Source organism: Falco cherrug, chromosome 2 (assembly GCF_023634085.1).
Source record: "Falco cherrug isolate bFalChe1 chromosome 2, bFalChe1.pri, whole genome shotgun sequence".
Lineage (NCBI taxonomy): Eukaryota > Metazoa > Chordata > Aves > Falconiformes > Falconidae > Falco > Falco cherrug.
Genome location: NC_073698.1, coordinates 56,796,256 through 56,817,232, shown reverse-complemented (window position 1 = coordinate 56,817,232; position 20,977 = coordinate 56,796,256). Strand labels below are relative to the sequence as shown.

The window sequence follows — 20,977 nt, the reverse complement described above, 5'->3', positions numbered from 1 at the left end:
CAGAGATGCAGAACCGAGGAGCTACTGCTTTTTTTTTTCCTTTTTTTTTTTTCTCCCCCTTAGCCACAAAGTGTAAAATGTACCCCGTAGTCTTTAATTATATGTTCACACCCTATTTCTGAAAAGAGATCACAACTCCGCCATAGCTGCATACACATGTATCAGCTTCTGCAACTGTTTTTTTCTCTGTGTCTGACAGAGAAACCTAAAATGCTAAACTACTTTACATGGAACCCACACTGCGAACCTCTTCTGTTTAATCTATAAATGAAGTAATAAACTGCGATGGAAGACGGAGACTATCTGAACCTGCATTGCTGCTAATTACTCCATCGCTTGCATGCTGGAAAAGGCGAAGCTGTACAGAACACACTGATGAAGGAACATCCCTGCAAATGCTACTACAGGCTGCACTCCCTCGTTACAACAGGTCCAACAACCCTCATGTTCTGTACTGTTTGAAGAACAACATCTTAGATGTACATATATATGACTTGTCATATTTGCAGTGACACTGTTGTATCATTACACTTCACAGCAACTTGCTATAATGTATCGACACTTTTACCATAGAATATATATGCATGAACAACTTCAGAATGAGTGTGCATTGTCCCCTGTACAAAGGTCTACAGGTCAGCCGTGGGAAAACATTTTCTCATGCTCTGTATGGGTAAGAGCCACAGCTGTGGATACAGACGTGCCAGAAAACATACCTTCTGCTGCTGCATTAAGGGATCTCGTAAGAATACTATTTCTAGCATAAGCAGAATGGCCTGGCATTTATGGTCAGGAGTAGTAATGCACAAAAGACTTAATAACAGTCAAGGGCATTTTTTTGGAGGCAATCACAGACATAGGGTATGCTCTCCATTGCCTTCATGCTTGGTACCTGTCTGACATGCCAGAAAGCTGGCTACCCTTCGGACTAAAATCGCTGAAATTGTGCTGATGTCAGTTACTAGACCTCACTGAAACAAGCAGCACACAGAGCGAGCCTAAATTTCTGCAAACTACTTTCTAACCACCAAAAAGCATTCACTCTTCCAAATTTTCCAGCTCCTTAGAGGTGAGATTTTCAGCTCCCAAATGGCAAGACTTTCTCCCTTTTCCATCAGAGCACGGCTCGTTTAGACCTTTACCTTCAGGACCTCCGAATGACCACAGTGGTCATTAAGCCCCCTGCACAACACGGAACAGCCCTGAATTCAGCCAGGGTTGCTCCCAAGGGTGATATACTTCTGCAGTGTCATCCAGGGGAATAACAACCAAGAGAGATGTTACTGCCAATGGTTTCAGCTTCTCACTGAACTACCAACCCACGGCATGCAGCAGACAAATCGACATCTGCTTGGGACTTCCTCACACTCAGCAAAGGCAGCTGTGATCTGTTATCGTCCTGAAACTTAAAAACCTAAACCTGAGAAACTCTTTTAAATTAAGGTGGAAATCTCACCTTTGTGAACTCTTCTGACACCCAGGTTACTACGCGCACTGCTTTACTTGATACAGCTCACAGAATTAACCAAATTACCTGGAATCACAGCTGGGTGCTGGGAATTTAAGGAGAGAGGTTTTCTGTTTTGAAGCTACAACTCACAAAGCTTCTTTATACTCTCTGTTTAATTCTGTTTCCAGTTCCAGATTTAGTATACGACGACGAATACAGAAGATTTACCATCCTGCATGAATCCAGTGTACATGAACTCTTGTTCATCTACAGACCTGTCATAGTGGGTCAGCTGGAAAACATGACTTTGCATCTACCTCTGACATGTTTCTCTTTCAGAAGTTTTGAAATCATTTCCCCAAATCACACTCTGATCTGTAAGCATCATTACACTTTAAGGGGGCACTAAGACTACATTTGACCTCCACATTGCAAAGCAGTTATCCCTCCAAAAATGAACTCATACACAGGAAAAACATTTCAGACTGCTCAGCCTTCCATTTTAAAAGCAATGTAGTAACCGGAGTTTCTTGCAGACAAGATTAGTCTCTTATGATTTCAGATATGTACAGCTCAGCTGGTCACCCTATTTTACATCTTCCCAGCCTACCTCTGGGAACTTGTTTTAGCATGAGACAGATTATCAACTCATGATGCTTTTTCCCCCCTCCACCAAATGGGAGAGTCTGTGGCAAATAGTTCACACTGAGGTATTTAGCTTTCAGGCACCTGCACTGGGGCAGATGAATCCTTCCACAGTGACATTTTCTGTTTTCATGCTTTTTACACAAGTAGCAGACTGGTCAGATATGTCTAGGGTATACATTAAAAATGACAGATATTTTCAGACAGACAGCTTGTATCAAGCTGTCTCATAACTTCTCCCGCTTTCTAAAAATAAAACTAACACCAAGTATTTCTTCCCTTTGACATGAAACCCAAGACTATTTATATTTCACCATGCCTTTGGGAAATGCCTCCATCTCTTTTATTTTTCATTTTCTCTTAGAATGCTGTTTTGTGGCATGTGCCTTGTTCTTCAAAATGAATCAGTCTTTTTTTTTTTTTTTTTAAATCAGAAGTGGACAAGGATGAGTAAATATTCAGGCATTTACTGAGAGTAATCACTATCGTATCAGTGATGCTTGGTCTTAAGTCTTAAATAGCCTTACCAATGAACTTTTTCACCTCCTATTTCTCCATAGCTTCAGCAGCAGCACAGAGCCTCAACCCAAGCTTTCCAATCCCCCTCCCCAGGACTCCCACTGACACTCCCCAACGGGATGGGATTTGCTCCTGTCCTCAACTGGCCCACAGCTGAGCCAGCTCCAGCTCCCACCTGCATGAAAAGCAGCCTGCCTGCTCCCAGCGCTCGGGCTGGAAAGGTGCGTAGGGGTACACAAGCCTCATCTTTCCCACCACAGCTGCTGTCCTACCCCCCCCCCTGGTCCCGGCACCAGCAGTAATCCCCCTTGGAAGTCCCCTCCTGACCTACGCAGGTCTTGCCACTGCTGCAAAAGACTCCCTTCATTGTCTCTACACTTGCACATGTGTGCATCCATCTAACCTGTTTTTCCATTTCAAAATTCACGGTCAGCAGTCTGTACCCTTGTAAAACTGGTGAAACTAGCATCTTTCTACAGGGTCACCTGCAGACACTGAAAAGAAACCAACCCGAATAAATGCATCCCCATACAAAACCTAAAGGAACTACCAATAGGGTTGGAGCGACCTGCTGAAAGCACTTTGTTACTCCTGTTATCGCTGCCGAACACTTCATCAGTTTTCATAAACACACTGAGCTCCACCTTGCATCGCTGGCTTCTTTTCTTTGCTGCTCCTCCTCTCTTGATGGCCAGAAACCTCATTCTCATTTCCAGCATCTTATGATTTAAGGTACACGGGTTTTGTTTTTCTCACTGACTGTGAATGTCTCCTCAACTCAAGGGTGAAGAAGGATTTTTATCTTATTGCTTCTCCATTAATCCAGTGCATCCCCAATATATCTGTCTACTTTGCACATCAAAAAGATGACCTCTGGTTTGTATATAAAGGGTGAGATATCTAGGCCACAGCTTTCCTTGGCTGCCTGCCCATACAGTCTAACATAGGGGGCATCTGGTGTTTCCTGAGGACTGGAAGTCCTACTCGCTTGGATTTCTCACAGCCCATCCCCTGACACAGTAATTCTGGTGCCCTGCTCCATGCCCTCTTTTCTTCCCTAAATCCTAGTTCTGCCTGTCCCATATGTTGATAATATACTTCTGGAAATGGCTGAGGGTCAATGTCCACGCTGAAGTGGACACTACCTAGCACGTTTTCATTCCACCAGGTACAAGTTCTTGGCCATCAGGGTGTCATAAAGCTGACAAAGACCTTGTCTGAATCCAGCTCTTCAGGATAATCTGAAGAAAAGATCAAGGCAACTACGGGATCCCAAAGGGCTCAAGGGTTCAAAAGCATCATTCTTCTCATTTGAATAGTCACAGGCTCCCGACAGCAGAGTCCAGAGCCACTTGTGCTGCCAACTCCTTAGCATGCTTATAAGCTTCAATAGGTATTTACTCAAGTAATCATAGAATCATTTAGGCTGGAAAATATCTTCAAGATCACCGAGTCCAACTGTTGACAGGTACTTACTCACTCCAAAGAAACAGGACTGGTTGTTTTAAAAATGAAAGCAATCTGGCTTTATTTATTCTTCTTTGAAGTAATAAATAATGCAGTACTAAAAATTGATCATAACATACTCTAATACATTCTACCAAAATCTATTTTTAACTAATCATCCAGGCAGCAGACAGACTCCATAGAAATGAGAAAAGCACTGCTGTAATATTTTAGGAGCACCCGTCCAGTGACTGTTTTGAATAGGCACTCAATTTCACCTTTCAGCAGGTCTGAGCTACTGTAATCATCTGTTTTTCACTTCCTACTTTCCGGTCATTTTCCTTCTCTTTTTGAATTTTAGAAACTGCCAGAATAGGCTTATGTGGAGGAACTGAAAGCGCAAGGGAGTGAAAGGCCAAGCACAAGCTGTGCATTACCTGTGAGAGTGCCCGTATTCCTCTTGTAGGGGTGTTACTTCTCCAAACCTGCATTTTCTTAGGCCTCCTCACCTGGCTTTTTTTTTTTTTTTTCTTTTAACAAAACCTGCTTTATATCTTTTTCTCACACCTCATGCATGCCCAAAGCATGCAAGACAGGGCTGCCAGTACACATAGGCATTCCTTTTAGGTGAAGAGTGCCACGGCACGCAGGGCATGGCTAGCAGGTTCCCCAGCAGTACCCAAGGCTCTGAAACCTCTCCTCTCCCAAAACCTGGCGCTCCAGTTCAGACTCCCTTCCCAGCAAAAGGTGGTCCACTGCAACATCCAGAACTAAACTGAAACATAGAGAGGTACCACATTCCTGTTCATCAAGGATATTCGTCAGAGACCGCACTTAAAACATTTGTGGCAGTTCTATAAAACTCATTACAACTTCTCTGAGGAAATCTTTATGTTCCCGACCTTTGACTGCTTAGCGCTTCCTTAATTCCTTCTTGTCTGAATACTCCCACATAAATAGAATATATATACTATTGTGTGTCACTGCAGGTAATATTGTGGCAAAAATGAAGCCAGCCAAACAATCAACAAATCTCTGCCTCGAGCTGGAAGTCATGACAGGCACAAAAACAAACAAACAAATGAACAAACAAATAGATGCCTCTATTGCGGGGACTTGAGCAGCCTCCTGCACACTGAAAGCCAAAGACTGGCATTTCTGGTGGGCAATAAATCATACACTGAGATAAAACCATGATATTCGTTTAATTCAAGGGAAAGTAGCTGGAACAGCTAGAGATGTCTAGATGCAATTATTTTGAAGAACAGAATCCCAAACAAGCTCATCTGGAGTGCTGCACTGCACTGTGTTGTTAAAAATTTATGACGGAAAAAAACCAGACTCACATGAGACCCTGTGTACATGCTAAACACAATGAAACAAAATAATTTTCCCCCAAATGCCTACAAAATGAGCTGACCTCAGAAAAATGTCCCTATGTTTAAATAATAAATACATGCCCCAAAACGCTTTCACTCAACTTGTCGAAGTATCATTTGTTGACAACAGAAATCAAGAACACAAAAGAGAGCTACCATGTCAAACATAAATACTTTTTTTTTAAATTGCAGTGATATGAAAGCTAAAACAGTCTGCAACAGGAAAGGGAACTATGTCTTTATTTTTGTTATGTAAAAGAAGTGTTTGCCTTTGCTGACTGCTGATGTGATGTGATGGTGCCATCTAGCAGGATACCAGAGGAAGTCAGGTTTCAGTCCTCTACAGCAGCAGGGCTGTGTGTGTGTGGGGAATTTCTAAAAAAACAAACCCAGAGATTTTCCATTTCTTCCCACTGGCTTCTTCTATATGAGCATCTGATCTAAAACTCTGTATGCAACCCTGCCAGAAGTCTTCATCATCTACACAGAAAAAAACACACTATCTTAAGACAGAAAAAAATGTTATTAAAAATAAACCCAAAACTTGGTTAAATTTTGCATGAGACTTTGTTTTTAGAGCTGCTTTACATTTTCAAGGGTAATCTTTTGGCCTTTCTCCTTTCCTGCCTTAAAGTTTAATAAAACAAAGTTCTGCCACATCTTCTGTAACATCAGTTGTTTCAAGGCAATTCAAAGGGACTTTTCTTGACACTGCTTGAGATTTGTTGTGGGCTTCAAGATAAGGAATTCCCACTTCTTGAGTCTGCAAACTGTTAATTCTGAAAGTTACAGATACTTACATGTAACTCAGCATCTTTAGACAAAATAACTTGATTGCATTAAGGCCTGTGATTCTTGGGTGTGCAGCATGAAAGAGGCAGCAAGCCACTGAAGTTTGCCTATCCTACCGTGGCAAGCTATTGCTATTCAAATACTTTCTCCAGAGAAATGACTCTTCACAATGACGGATCGTTTAGGTTCATTTTTTCAGCCTGGTGCAGGTACAAGGCAGGATGTTGAGTCCAGCATCCCTGACGCCAAGGCCTGCCGGTACCTCTGTGCGGAGCAGCACTGCACCACAGATGGGCTTGCTAGACGCCCAGCACCGTTCCGCCCAGGGCACGCTCCCTGCGAGCACCTCCTCTGATGATGTGTCTGAGAAAGGAACCAGTTCCTCCGTCTCCTTTTTTGGACTCTTTCATATCAGATTCAAATTGCCCTTTCTGTTGCTAGAACAGAATTTTCTATAGGAGCATTTAACTTGGTACTTTATAGAATTTTTAGACCAAAACTTTCAATCAAAGAAAGCAGACAAAAATTGTTCAGATACTTATTATTCACTGCAGAATTGCTTTCCTACCTGTTCCTCCATTCCCTTAGAAACTGCAGTTGAAGCTTTTAAAATCACTAAGAATTTTGCATAGGCTCTTATTTGTAACGTTGTATACTGGCACTAAAGATGTAAATAACATTTGTTTCCCCTTCCCACCTTCCTTCTCAAAAGCTTGCCTTTAGCCAACAAAAAAGGCCGTTTACTACTACCTTCCAGATTTTTCAATTAATTTTCTCAGTATATTGCTACTTCTCCCCGTTTACAAGTTCAGCAGGTTTCCACCAGGAAGAAGGGGAGTGTGAGACAGGAAAAGCCTTGTCGGCAGCGCTGAGCACGGCCCTCCGTCCTGCCAGGTGGCTTCCTGGGGTTACGTGGGTAGACTGGAGGGGCAGCCCTTTTTCGGGACACCAGGCAATATTTGCAAGAGGGAGAAACTGGCACTTCTGCTTTGTGTAGAAGAAAATAACTTCAGGAGGTGCAACATGACATTTCAGTCTAAGGAGACTGCCTCCTTTGGGAGCGGTGGCTGCCTTTGTGGGCACCTTGGCAAAGAGGGGTGCTCTGTTGCTGCAGGTCGCAGCTCCCCTCCCTCGCTGCCACACGTTAATTCCCGTTAAACATCTGGCATGTTTGTATTTCATCCTGTTAACTACTTTTTGAATTCTGGGGCAAATATTCTAATTGTCCTTTTGTTTGTGGCATAACTTTTTATTTTCACTTCATTGTATTTTTACAGATTTTGACAAAACTGAAGGCTACTGAATGATTTCATAATTAATATCTGCATAATTGCCACCTAATTTAGTGCAAACACTGATGCATAATTTAAAACAGCTGCGCTAGATAATCACAAGGCTTAGCATGAGACAGCCTGTTGATCTTATATTTCTTTTCAGACATGGCCTATGAGTATTTAATTTTCCTACTGGAAATGTTATTTTTTTTTCCTTCTTGACTAAAGGTCACATAAGCAGTAGAATAATGCTGTCACTAAATAACATCTTTAAGCAGCATTCTCTGTAATGCTATTTTTATACCGTCAGTCTTTGTCCCACTTCCATTGCTACAGAAAATAAGGCCATGTACTACTGTTCTCTATTGATGTGAGCAAGACTGTTTTCATTAAAGTAATTTGGAATTTGGTTAATTGTCCTGTAATAAGCAAGAGCTTAGGAAACACCCGCTGAGCTTGAGGACACAGATAAAAAAGGCCCAGAAGTGCCAATGCCTTAACCTACCGTCGCAGTCAATGGGGTGATACGACCTAGTCAGTAAGCCAACGGAGCCTGGAGATCACTTCATGTGATCACCCACTGCTGCTCATTTGCTCACCAGGCTTTTAGTACCACTGGGCTAAGGTCTCCTGTCTGTCATCCAGCTGCCAGTTCAGAAGTATGCAGATTGTCTAGCTCCTGTACTGCATCTGTCAAGCTTGTCAAAATGTCCTGGATAACCTACAGCTCCAAGGTTATCTTAGGACGATCTTAAACGTCAGTAGACACATGTTTAGGCAACTGAACCAAGCCCTGCGTGACTTTTGAAGGTTGAGCCAGACTGTTCTCCAGAATTCATCTGACTGTGTTGATAACCTTCACAGCCTACACTGGGTACTTAAATCTTCTACCTTGCACGTAGACACCCATACCCAGACACCAACACCCACAAGTCTTAATTTCGGGCTGAGTCCTAACCTTTTAATCCTTGTAGGGCTCACCAATGCATATACGTACATGAAGCAATAGTAAGGCTTTCTACTCAGAGATTTCAAGTCCCCCAAAGCAGGTGTGTTAGCATTATTCAAAACTGAAATTCAGTCCCAGAATTTAGAATGACACCTCTCTCAAATGTTAGGATAGATTATCCTGAACATTGTTCCTCTGTTAACTCATCTTTGGAGTGCAGAGTAGAGGAAGTCACATTTCTCTGCATCTGTATTAGCATGAACATCAACACCTCCAATCTTTTTCCCAAGTTTCTAATCCTGTATTTACTTATAGAACAAGTATTAAAACAAAAAGAGAACCAAACTTCCAAATCCAATTTTCCTTATGGTCTTATGACTTCAGTATCACCCTGAAATTACAGTAGTGTACATAAATATAAATAAAACTCAATAAATATTGTTTTGTTCCTCTGCAACTACCTGAAAGGAGGTTGTAGCAAGGTGAGTGTTGGTCTCTTTTCCCAAGTAGCAAGTTATAGGATGAGATGAAACAGCTTCAAGTTGTGCCAGGGCAGGTTTAGATTGGATATTAGGAAACATTTCTTCACTGGAAGGGTTGTCAAGCGCTGGAAGAGGCTGCCCAGGGAAGTAGCTGAGTCACCATCCCTGGAGGTATTTAAAAGATGTGTAGATGTGGCACTTAGGGACATGGTTTAGTGGTGGACTTGGCAGTGTTGGGATAATGATGGGACTCAATGATCTTCAAAGTCATTTCCCACCTAAATGATTCTATGATTCTACCTGTGCGTGAAGCTGAGCAGGTAACAGTTTCCTTGCCTGCTCGAGTATTGCTAGTCCGCTAGCTACAGGAGTAATAATTAAAAGCTTTATAATAAAGATCTCTGAAGTATATATTTACACACAATGACTGTATTAATACTTTAAATAAGATGTTTCACATATCTCTGCCCTCACGCATGCACTAGAGGGAGCTAGGATCAAACCCTCCAAATACTTGCCCTAATGCTGCTTCTCACCGTCGTTTCACACTACTTGGAACTTTGCTGGTTCCATCCTCCAAGAACAAGCTGTCAGCATCCCCAAACAACAACTGAATGGAAGTTCATTAAGGATCTAACCCTTAAGCGAGATTAAGCAGCTGTGGCTTCCAGCCCCACTCTGGTGGGAATGGCTGGAGCAGTTGTGGAGGGGGAAAGAGCAAAAGGGAAAGGACCAGTAACCTCTTGACTGGTCATGCTCCTGGCCTCCTCACGTACCTTTGGAAGTCCACCTGCCTTTCACTGGAAATCCCAAGCTGAAGTCCCCCACCTCCACCTCCTCTCATCACAGCCTGGCAACTAGAGTAAGTAGGGACACCCCCTCACAAAGATGTCCACATGCCATGAACAGCAACACCACCAGTTCTTGTATCAACTGAGTCAGTTTTTAACCAGGATTTGTAAAACAGGATTTGCTAAAGCATTTTTGCTCCATCCTGTTTTCATTGCACTGAGCCCAAAGTGATTCTCTTCCCCTCTGAAGGACACTGCAAGAAAATTATTTTGGTTTTAAAACCTGACTTCTATGAGTCAGGAAAAGCAAGAGACTTCCAATTTTCAATATATTCTTAACTGTCACCCTGCACGGATGTACTACAGTAAAGCCTTTAACCCTACACAATGTTCTCACGTGCCTCATGCCATACATTGAACACGCAACGTAGAGCTGCTGGCCGAGCATGACCAATTGTGAGTGTCAATGCAGGCACATTTTGAGCTGTTACTTGTGTTATTTTCAGAGAAAGGACATACAGAAGACACGAGACACAGTTCATCTTTTTTCAAAACACAAGCTGACAGCACATACTAAATAATTTACTGGAACCAACAGAGTTGTTCGGGTTTTTAGCCATGAGCTGAGACTCTGTAACTTTTGGGATGCTGACTTGTCCTTCCACTGGTGCTTCAAAGACACAAGGATCATCACACTCCCCCAAAGAAGTCCAGCAATCTCTCCCGAGGCCAGAATACCAAGCCAAATGACACTGAGTGAAATGATTAAGCCCTGCTACAACTTTTATTTCATGCCTGGCTTTGTGAGAAGCCATGGGAACTGAAATGGGATGAACCAAAGGCTGCAGGTTGATTTAAAAAGTGCAGTAGAGACACTAGAAAGAGGAAACTGTATCCCACAAGTATGTAAAGCAGAGTGGCACAGACCCGGAAAGAAAATTTTATCTAGATGGGAGTAAAAAAAGTCCTTTTCTGAACAGAGGAGGGTTTACATCCATACAAGAGGACACAAAGGACATCACGACCATGAACAAAGTCTTAACCCAAGTTAATTACCTGCTCCTTCTGTGTTTCTTGGGCTAAAGAAATACTGAGAGTAAGGACCACAGAGTGACTACGGGGCCCTTCCCAGTGTTGCAGCTTTGTCTCCAACTCTTAGGAGGTTGGAAACAAACAGCAAACTTGGAGATCTGCCTTTTATAAAGCAGCAGTAACTACTACTACTTTCCCTATGTTCAAATACAGTTTTTTACAGTAGCTTTGAAAGATCTGCAATGACTAAAAGAAAGGGAAGAGTGAGAAGAAAAAGACAGGAATGGCACATGCTACAGAAGCCAACAAGAAAAGCTGCTGGGGTGGGGCTCATCTCCTCCACGTGCAGTTGGTGCGGCTTTGGTTACACATCTACGCTCCTTCCACAGGCAACAGAACAGAGGCAGGACCCTCTAGGGCAATTTACCTTGCCCTAACACGGACTTCTAGAAAGGTAGATGAACTGGATGCCAAACTTCCAAATGGCTGAAGTCAAACAAGTGAAAACCCATCCCCGTGTTAAACCATACTTTAATTTCAGCATGAAGTTAGATGTATACAAATATATGCAGCCAACTAAATACACACAGACACTTCTTACAACCCCTGTTAAAATTTAAAATGCTTCAATCCTCCAATGCAAGCAAAATCTGCAATGGGAAAGGAAGGGCTCTGCCTGCTACTCTGCTAGATGAGAAAGTGCATTAAGGCACACCTATGCCTCCCCAGTTGCACTAGTTACTTGTGTACCAGTATTCCAATTTTAACTTAAGAAAAATAATTAAAAAATAAGGCTGTTTACAGGTCCTTTTGTAGCACATGCATTTATGCTACTTCAGCCACCATCGGTCCCTCTGGTGCTCAGGAGTGTGGATAGTGGAGCCGCCCTGGCTGCATTCCCATGCTGGAGAGTGTCCCCAGCTGACCACCCCCCCCCCCAGACTGCCCCTTGGCATCTTCAAGTCTCTCTGTCACCTCTTTGGGAACACAAAACTACACTGGGTACCACCAAACCGTTTTCTGTTGCCGATGCTGTTCTGGGAAGGACAGTGAAACGTGCCATTTGCCTGCTGTACTTTCCCACTCGTCCTAAGCATTTTTCCGTCAAAAGAAGCCAGCTCTCAGAAAAGAACACACAAAATGACAACCCTCTTTGGGTGAAAATGCTAGAAGCACAAACACCACAATGTCGGCAAACGAGCCTTTCAAAAAAAACGGAGAAAACTGACTGGTTTGTGTTTCTTTAAGAAAGTAGGGTGTATTTCAGAGGTAGTATATTTTTCCTAAGTTATTATAAATAAACTCTTGAGGCAACTTCTATTTTTCCATGGGATACTTAAATAATTTTGGGACAGACAGCAAAAAAAGGTAAATCCGCTGGTCTAACATTATTAAGCAAAACGTTTTCACCGATTTCTTTGTCATCCCTTGGCAGGTGGAGGGGCAGGGTTTCTACTGGGTCTGCAACAGCTTGTCAGTCTGGCCAGGAGCAACACCAGGAAAGGTGAAGGGGTCAGAGCCCTTTGCTTTCTCTTGGTGAGCAAATCTGCTTGCTTCCTCCACAGTCTGACCTCTCAAAACCTGAGAGAAAACAGCTCTCGGGTTGAAACACCCGAGCATGGTCCCAGAGCAACAGAAAAGCCAGAGCGACCCAACTGCTGCGCAAGCCCCTCTCCTGGCAGATGCTGGGCACACCGGGGGTGGGGGAATCTCTACAGCCCCCGAAGGGGAGGTCAAAGCTACACGCTCTGAGCTGCAATAGATACATTCTCCCTGGGAATCGGGTTCTACAGGAGGAGGGGGGAAACCCTACCAAAATGAAAACTGCCATTAACATGACAAACCACAGAAGAAAAGGAGAAAGTATCATCTTTCCTAGCCTGCCTCTGCCAAAAACCCTAGGGGTTCTTTGTAACAATGTCCTTCCTTAGGGAAATACAATTCCCAGGTTCAAAATACACTTTCAAACATTAAGCAGGCATAGTCATAATTTTCAGCACTTCAGTGCTGTTTTGGTCACTAGCATTTACTGAAAACATTCAGTATTTTTTCTGGTTTTTTGCTAGCTGCCTTGTTCCCGCTTGTGAGTTTAGTCAGCTTCCATGCTCACAGATTAGTCACTTCCACACACCCCATGGAGAAGGCTACATTAACACACCTGAACGTTTGAAACCTGTGATGATTTTTCTTTTGAACTTAGGAGTTAATAATAGACTTTTGTAAGCAGTCCAGTCCTACAGTGATTCTAACTCCAGCTGGGTTAATTACACAATAATTAGGTACAAACATCGCAACACAAAACACAGCTACATCATTATTTGCAACAAATGTTAACTCTAAATAAGTGCAACCTGTCCCACAAACACTTGCTATAAACGACTTAAAAATAAAATTAAAATTTGATGGGGTAAACACAGAAAGAAAAAAAATTCTCTGGGAGAATTTTTTTTGTTAAAAAAAAATTAAAATAAAAATCTCAGCACTCATTTAGAGTTCGGGATCTTGTGAAAGAAAGCTTTAAAAGGAGCAAACCTGATTTGCTGTGGCTGTTGCGGCGAAGGGAACACTTGTTGCAGGAGTTGTTGCTGCAGAGACAGTGGCGGCCGTAGCGTTGTGCATCATGGGTACTTTCAGGAGGGGAACCATGGAAGCAATGAACAGGAGGGTGCAGCATTATGGTAAGAGAAGTGGTATTTTTGGCATGGTGAATATCAAGAGCGGCAAGCCATCGTCATGGGTTAAACCGGCAGATGGCATGCAATCACAGTGCAAAGCGAGAAAGCGTGGCGGAGAAATAAAAAAAAAAGGGAAAATAGCTTATTACAAGTACAATTAAAGGAAGGTTGTCAACACAATCGGCGATTCCCAGAAAAAAAAAGCAAGGACCGTTGAAAACACGGGTGTTATGTCTAAGAAGAAGATTGCTTGTGCAAACGAGGTGTCTATCAAAACTGCCTGTTACCTGAGAATTGTTACATGAGCAATTTGTTTTCCCCCAGTATTGATTTAAAGCCCCGCATAATAAAGTTCTACTAAAAAAAAAAAAGCCAAGAGCGGTTTGTACTGGGAAGAAAACCAATAAATGTTTACCTTAATTTTCAAATGCAATTAAAAACCGAATCATTTTCACTTAACTTCACTTTGAAGTAAGCCTGAAACTTGCCATCTTCCTTCATAATGTTATCTACCCATTTTTTCTGCTAGCTCTGCCTGTTAAAGACTTTATCAGAGTTAAATTACTATCTGCTTTGAGGCAAAAATCAGAAGGATGATAATAATTTTCCTGATCTAAATACTACTTTGCTTAACCTAAAAAAGCAAGGTTGATTTTGTGAAAGTCATTGTTTTTGCTCATTTTAAGAATGAATTTTAATAAGCACCTTCATAGGAGAATTATTAACTTGACGTTTTAAAGGCTTGGTACTTTAAATGCTTATCTGAGTAGTCCCACACACACAAACAAAAATATCACTGGGACAAGGCTATAGAATATAAGAAAGATTACTCTTCTGTCTTAGAGGCTATATTATATTGCATTGGACTTCCACTTTGCATGCCCAAAATATTAACTCCAAGCTGCAAATATGTTTAACAGAGGAGTGAGATTCAGATCGCGGGTTTCAACAGAGCCTCTGTGGATCAAAGTAGGCATTTCTGGGAAACGCTGATAAAACTTTCTAACACAGAGCAAAAAGGAGAAATAGGCACACCACTATGAAACTTTAAAACACTGATGAAATTTGCTGGCTTTTCTCCAGTATTTTATGATTTTATAGTACTAGACAATATAAAATATAAAGAGAAATAAAACTTTGAAAACTGAAAAGCAGACTGGAATTCATGGTATTATGCTTTTGCAGTGTAGTTGTTATAGCAGGTGATATCACATCTAAACTGCAGCTTTCATCTATAAATCTAAACACTCTGCGAAGTCAACCAGAATGACAAGCGAACCTTTAATTCTAGTCAGTGTCTGAATCTTGCCTAGGATTTTTGAAACAAGTGAACATACATCATATACAGTATAAAAAGAGATCAATAAAGAAATTTGGAACCTACCAATACTGGTAGCGGGTGTCATGCACAAAACTGACCCTGCGTGTCATGCAATGATAGGTGAAAAAAGTGGATAAAGGGAAGAAACAGGTTAGCTGTTTAGAGTTAACATTCAAAGTGAGATTCAAGCATAACCACAGAGAAGTAAGTTAGTTAAATGAAACTGTAAGGTCATTCATAGTTTTGCTTTAATACAAAAAAAGGTGATTATGACCTTGCTGAACTCCCAAGCATATCGTGCGACTTTTGGCACTTTCTGTGTATATACCAAATACTTCATAAACCTTTTTATTTGGTACTTTTATCCTTCCACTTAGTACTTTTGCAGCAACAGGTTTTTCTTTGCAGAAACATCTTTGGTCAAATGTCACATTATTTGGGAATTTTAGAACTCGTTGCGTAATTCAGACAGCTCCATGTTGTGCGGATCAACACTCCCCAACTTTTTGATGTGCAGCAGAGAAAGAAGTTAAAATGGAATTAGCTGATATTGTTCTGCAGGGGCTTTATGAAATTTGTGTTTGATGTTAATGTGCTCATTCTTAACACAACACCAGAGGTGGAGAGGTGCTTCTGACCAAAGAAAACAATACTTTGACAACTCCCCAAGCTTAAAACCTTAAAGTGTGTAATGTTCCAGCAAAAGGCTCCCAGCGCACTTCAAAGGTGCTCTGGAAAGACTGCCATGTAGTTTACTTTTGGTGCCCTTAAACCTTTCTGGGAAGACCAAACAAAAAAAAAAGAGCAGCAGCGGTGTATTTTCAGTACAGTGCATATAGCAAGCTGGTGAAGGCAAGCAGGTAAGTAGACTAGTCCCAGGTAGATGCATATTTGATACAAAATCAAATATGCTTCCTGTAGTCCTGCTTAATTACTACCACAGCCACTTATCAGACCATCGCAGTAGCAGTGTTAACTATGAATGACCTTACCCAAGAAAGTCCCCAAAGAATACACAAAGTTCGTCCTCTAGAGGCTACAGAAACACTAACAAACAGCAATGGGAAGAGAGAAAAGATCTGTTGTTTTTAAGATCATTCACCAAACAATAAGGAGAAGGTGACAAAGCAATCAAACAGATGTAAAACAAAGTGCAGAACTTCAGAGGTAAGCCATGCTAAGTCAAGCCCCACACTTCTTATTAGAGGAGCGAGTGGTTAAGAAAGCAAAGAAGTTATATAAAACAATTAAGTTTTATATATATACCAGCAGCAAAACTTGTCTTAAAATTTAACTTAACACACACACACAAGGAACACATTTGAAAATTATACCAGTTCAGAAAATACCGCATAATCATTTTAAATCCAACAGATAATGTCATGCATTGTTCCTTAGACCTGGGAGGCGTAACAGTCCTTACACCCACCAAATCCAACCTTCCCAGGAAATGTGGGAATGTCAGACACAGCACCATTAACGAAAAGCTCATGACACCCACTCATATAGAGGGGGTCCCCTTTCCTAGCCTCCTCCCATACACCACTCCTCTCTCTAACATCCTTTCTAGGTGCTGATGGTGTTTGCAAAGAGTAGGGTGTTCAGCACTTTGAGAAAGGTTTTCAACTCTGGGCTTGGGCTCCATCTGCTATGTTATCCCTCTGTTTCTTCTTTTTTCATGCACTTGTTTTGGGGATGCCAACAACCTGGCCTTTAAGGTTTGGTTCCAAGACCCACCCTTCCTACCACCAGAAATTTGTAAGATAAAACTATAATTACAAACATTAGTTGTAAAGAGGGATGGACAATAAAAAGCACAAAGAATGAGCTACTTAAGGAAGCATGAGCACTCCAAAAGTCTGGAAAATATCCAAACGCTATTTCACTGAAAAAGGTTTAGACTACTGTATTTTCCATAGTTAATTTAAAATCCTTGTCAATTGCAAATCATAGCAATAAGCCCTCAGAGAGAGGGCTTAGGAGAAGGAATAATGCATATATCATACTGCAGCTTCTCAGGGTTACAATGTAAAATAAATTTGTGTATGTTTTTAAGCACAGGGCAGTCTTCCATTCATGTCCAAATAGGCAGGCTCACAATTTATTATTTTTTTTTCAAACACTCCCATAAATGTCAGTATGTTTTCTGCCACAGATATTCTGGTGCACCAATGTGCTAAAAATATGGCATGTATAATTTACTATTATAAACAAAGGGGCAGGCTCCAAGGTTGTTACTCAGGCCTTATAGAAAAATTCCATGAAGTCAAAGCCATCTGTGTTTGTTTTCATCTTTAGAAACATATGGGAATGCTGATAGATCAGGAAATCATCATGTGTTGCATTTCATTCCTTGTTTAACCGATATTATTTCTATATACTAAAATAACATCGCTGAAATGTCAAGTGCATTTGCAAACACATAGTTTTAAACGATTCTGAAAGTTCACACTCGATTAACATTCTGGTACAAAACCATATAACTTATTATTTACAAAGGAAATCGGAGAATTCATTAGGCAGGATTTTACCTTTGGGAAGTTTGGAGTGGGGGTGACCGACTTAATTTAGAGGGTTATGTTGTTATTGTTTACATGAGCACCTAGCACATTCTTTCTCTTGCAGTGCTAAAGAGAAGCCCTGCCACCAGCCACGGTGCAGTTCAAGCCATCTCTTCATGCTCTGACTTTTACAGAGCTCTGAGCACTGAAATGCAAATTACGTTCACTCGTCTTCAGATCACCCCTATGAAGAATTAGAACCCCAGCTACCAGCCGCAAATGCTAGGAAAAGTTCTGCTGGTGTTCCAAAAATGAAAACCACAAAAACGCCTCTGATGCTTCAAAGCCCTTTAATGGAGCTGTGGGGAGCAAAGTGTTTTGCTGCGGCTCCCACGCAGGTGTCGACTAGAAGGTTAAGCCCTGTGCTCCCCTTCTTGCTCCACTCGTGGGCAGCCGGGGTAATCCCTGCGGCTGTGACACAGCACCCGAGGGAGCAGGAGGATGCACCTCGGCCACAGCATACTTCCTGCAGCACCTCTGAAGCGTGATGATCTTTCCCAGCATTTTTGTTAGCAGAACTTTGCCCTCTCATCTCCGAGGAGAGCGCTGGCAGACATAAGTCAAAACACAGCCAATTTAAGGTAGGAAAAAAGGGGAAAACTCTGGAAAATGATGAACGAGGCTAAGAATGTGAAAAGCAGCCTGACAGCATATTGAAATTTCTGCTGGAGTTCTCTTACTTTGCAAGAGGAATTAAAATAACGTGTAAACATCTGTGCAGACTTCACTTCGAGTAGGGTAGGGAGCATCAAACATCTTCTGTTAAGTGCAGCTGCCTGAGATGGAAGCTGCCTGAGGAATGCGAAACTGGTTCAACAGAAGTACAACATACCTGTTGGGATAAACGCTGCGTGTTGCTGCAACTGAGCATTGGCAAGAGCCTGTTGATAGTGCAAGACACTGGGATTGAAAACGGCACTGGCACTATTGCTTTTTTCAAGTGCTTGTCTCTTTGGTAAAGGGTGAAGAACACCAGGAGGAAAGGCCTGTGAATAAGAAAGTTAGTTAAAATGGCATAATTTTCAAGACGTTGTCTGTAACATATACATAAATACAACAACTTATTGTTTTTTAAAGCAGCTGAAGATGCCTCGCCATGCATATTAACTCAAAGCACAGCAATGTAAAATGAGTGAAATTTTGTTACTGATAGCAAAAGCATGGTACTATTAACCTAAAACTGTAGCAGCACAACTACTGAAAAGAAAGGCCTTTAAAGCAACGAAAATGGCATTGCCTTTAAATAGGTTTTCAAATATTACAGGGAGAAAAAACCACTTGTGTTTCATTGCCAAGTATTTTATTTCTTAAATTTAAATATTGTTTCCTATTATTATACAGATTAATGGATTACGTTAAGCACTTTCAATTACAGAAGCAGTTTTATCTCAATTCCACTTTTCATGAGAGGATATTTAAAAAAATGAAACCATGTTAGGAACCAAACTAAATCGTCTGCATTTATTACATATGAGAATGAGATGGATAAATAGAGTTTCTGGTAAATTAACGAGTATGTGAAATTATTTCCGGTTGATGTTCGAAAGTAAAGCGATACAAATTTCATTAGTTGCTTCTCTGAAAAAATAAAAAATAAAAAAGCTACATGCAAAGCAAAAGGTGAAAGGTCAAAGTACCAGGTCTACAGTTGCTTCGAGAGGTCGCTTCATTGCTTTGGCAGTCGACTGAGTCTTTTAATAACAGGCAGCGAGCACATGATGGCAGTGGGCCAATGGGATTCAAGCGAATTAACATACAGGTAAACAGCAAGCAGAGGTGCATCATGGGAACGGCATTGCATTTGTGGATAGGTGAGAAGGAAAAAAATATTCTGAATGCAATATACAACATACAAAACACTAGGCATGCACAACAACAAAAATGTCTTCTAAAGAAATGAATATTACATTTTGAATTAGTACCGAAGCAAAAATGCATCTACTATACCTTAGTTAAAAGCATATAAGAGAGTAAAATATAGATGTTTGAAATTCAGGAAAGTTGAGTAAAACAGCAGCTTGCAGACACTATTAAGCATCGTATAAACACTTCACAGAGATGCAGAGAGTTTTAAGGATACGCCTATAAGAATTCCTGATAAGTTAGTTAAGTCACATTTTAAAGTGGAAAAATCAATTTAGAAGGCTACGTTTTCAAATACAAAGAACTAGTGAAAGTTGTAATGCATTACAAATGCTATTAATATCAGTGCTTGCAAGGTGAGGGTATTTTAATTAAGATAAGTGCATCACTCAATAGATTTGGGGTTCAAAATAAAGAGAGGTTCTCCTTTGCCAATACAAAGCAGAATAAATAATATGTCCAGTTACACTAACTTATCATTAATTCCTTTTTTTTTTTTCCCCTATAGTTGGGTCATTTTTGAAAAGTTTTTTGCCTTGTAACTTACCACATTACATTCAGAAGGAAAAAAATGTCTTTCAGAATTTAAAACGTATTTTTAAATTTTGCTACAACCTTCAGTACTAGCTTCTGGAGCAGGGAGTAAGAATACGGCTCTCAGTTCATAAGCGAACATTAAAGTATGAGTTATGATACTAGTCCAGCATTATTAATCTTTTTAAAAGAAAGTATTTAGGCATAATACATAGGCATATACATTTATGTATACTTCCATAATAAGATCAAACTTATGGCTGATATGATGGCACTGTAAAAAATCATCTCATATAAAATATCACTTTCAAGTTTTACAGTGTAAGTAAGTCTTACAAACCTTTAGAAAGGAAAGGAAAATTTACTTAGAAATCAGAAATTTTACTTTTGTTTTTTGAACACAGGCTGGTATTTAGCTCTCATTAGGATATGTAGATTATGTCTATCTTGACATCAGTATGTGGAAACAGGAACAAAAGTAGAAAAAAAGTAACAGAGGACAACGCACAAAATGCTTACAAACAGCCTACGGCCACAAGCTTAGCTAGTGCCAACAGGGTATTTTGCACGATAGCCCTCACTTCACCTGTTCCTTATTCCTGGCTCTGTTGCACCTATGTTGCATGAGGCTTTCCGATGCCCTCCCCAGCTCTCTCCTTCAGCATGTTTCTGGATGAAATACCCTGACCTACGGGATCTGCTCACCTGTCCAGGTCCAAGACTCAGACATAACAAGAAACACCTGGTGCAAAGTGACCATCTGGAGAGATTTCTTGCGTCTAAGCAGGGTGCTGTGCAGCCAACGTGCGGTACCCCCCATGGGTACCCCCATGGAGGACATCACTCTGTCTGCACGGGACACTGCCTCAGATCCACTCCGTATCCATCATGGATGGTAGGCTACATGGAGGTGAAGCACTAGAACTGAATTCAGCATTATGTGATGATGAAGTCCACACATTCAAATCAACATCATTAAGAGTAAAGCGTTTCAGTTAATTACCTTCATTAATCAGATCTTATCTGAACTCACTTGTTAACTTATCAACTCTGTGCTTATGACTGCCTTTCTCCACTTCTGCTCCATGCTTTTTTTAACCTCACCTCCCTCTTTTGAAGCTTTATTCCTGGCTTTCCCCTCATCTTCCACAGCAAGTTCAGTCTCACAGTTTTCCCCACTTGAAGGTTTTAACTTGATCTGTTCCTAGACCTACTCATCAACCTTGTTTCCATGTAGTCTCTCACTCTTTTCAGGCTTTCAGAC

The 20,977-nt window shown here is 41.1% G+C and overlaps 1 protein-coding gene across 13 annotated transcripts in view; it reads right to left on the bottom strand.

Moving 5' to 3' along the window:
* The window catches only part of MBNL2 (muscleblind like splicing regulator 2), a 113,537-nt gene that overhangs the window by 5,446 nt on the left and 87,114 nt on the right, over positions 1–20,977 (bottom strand). For 4 of the 13 annotated variants that reach the window (XM_055701453.1, XM_055701460.1, XM_027812256.2 and 1 more), the window contains 4 exons: positions 18,954–19,007; positions 18,149–18,302; positions 14,819–14,854; positions 13,292–13,386 (listed from right to left, as the gene is read on the bottom strand). In XM_055701453.1, coding sequence (XP_055557428.1) covers positions 13,292–13,386; positions 14,819–14,854; positions 18,149–18,302; positions 18,954–19,007 — 339 coding nt within the window. The remainder of the gene's footprint in view (positions 1–13,291; positions 13,387–14,818; positions 14,855–18,148; positions 18,303–18,953; positions 19,008–20,977) is intronic. The other 9 variants (XM_055701462.1, XM_055701458.1, XM_005443944.4 and 6 more) reach the window with 5 other exon arrangements.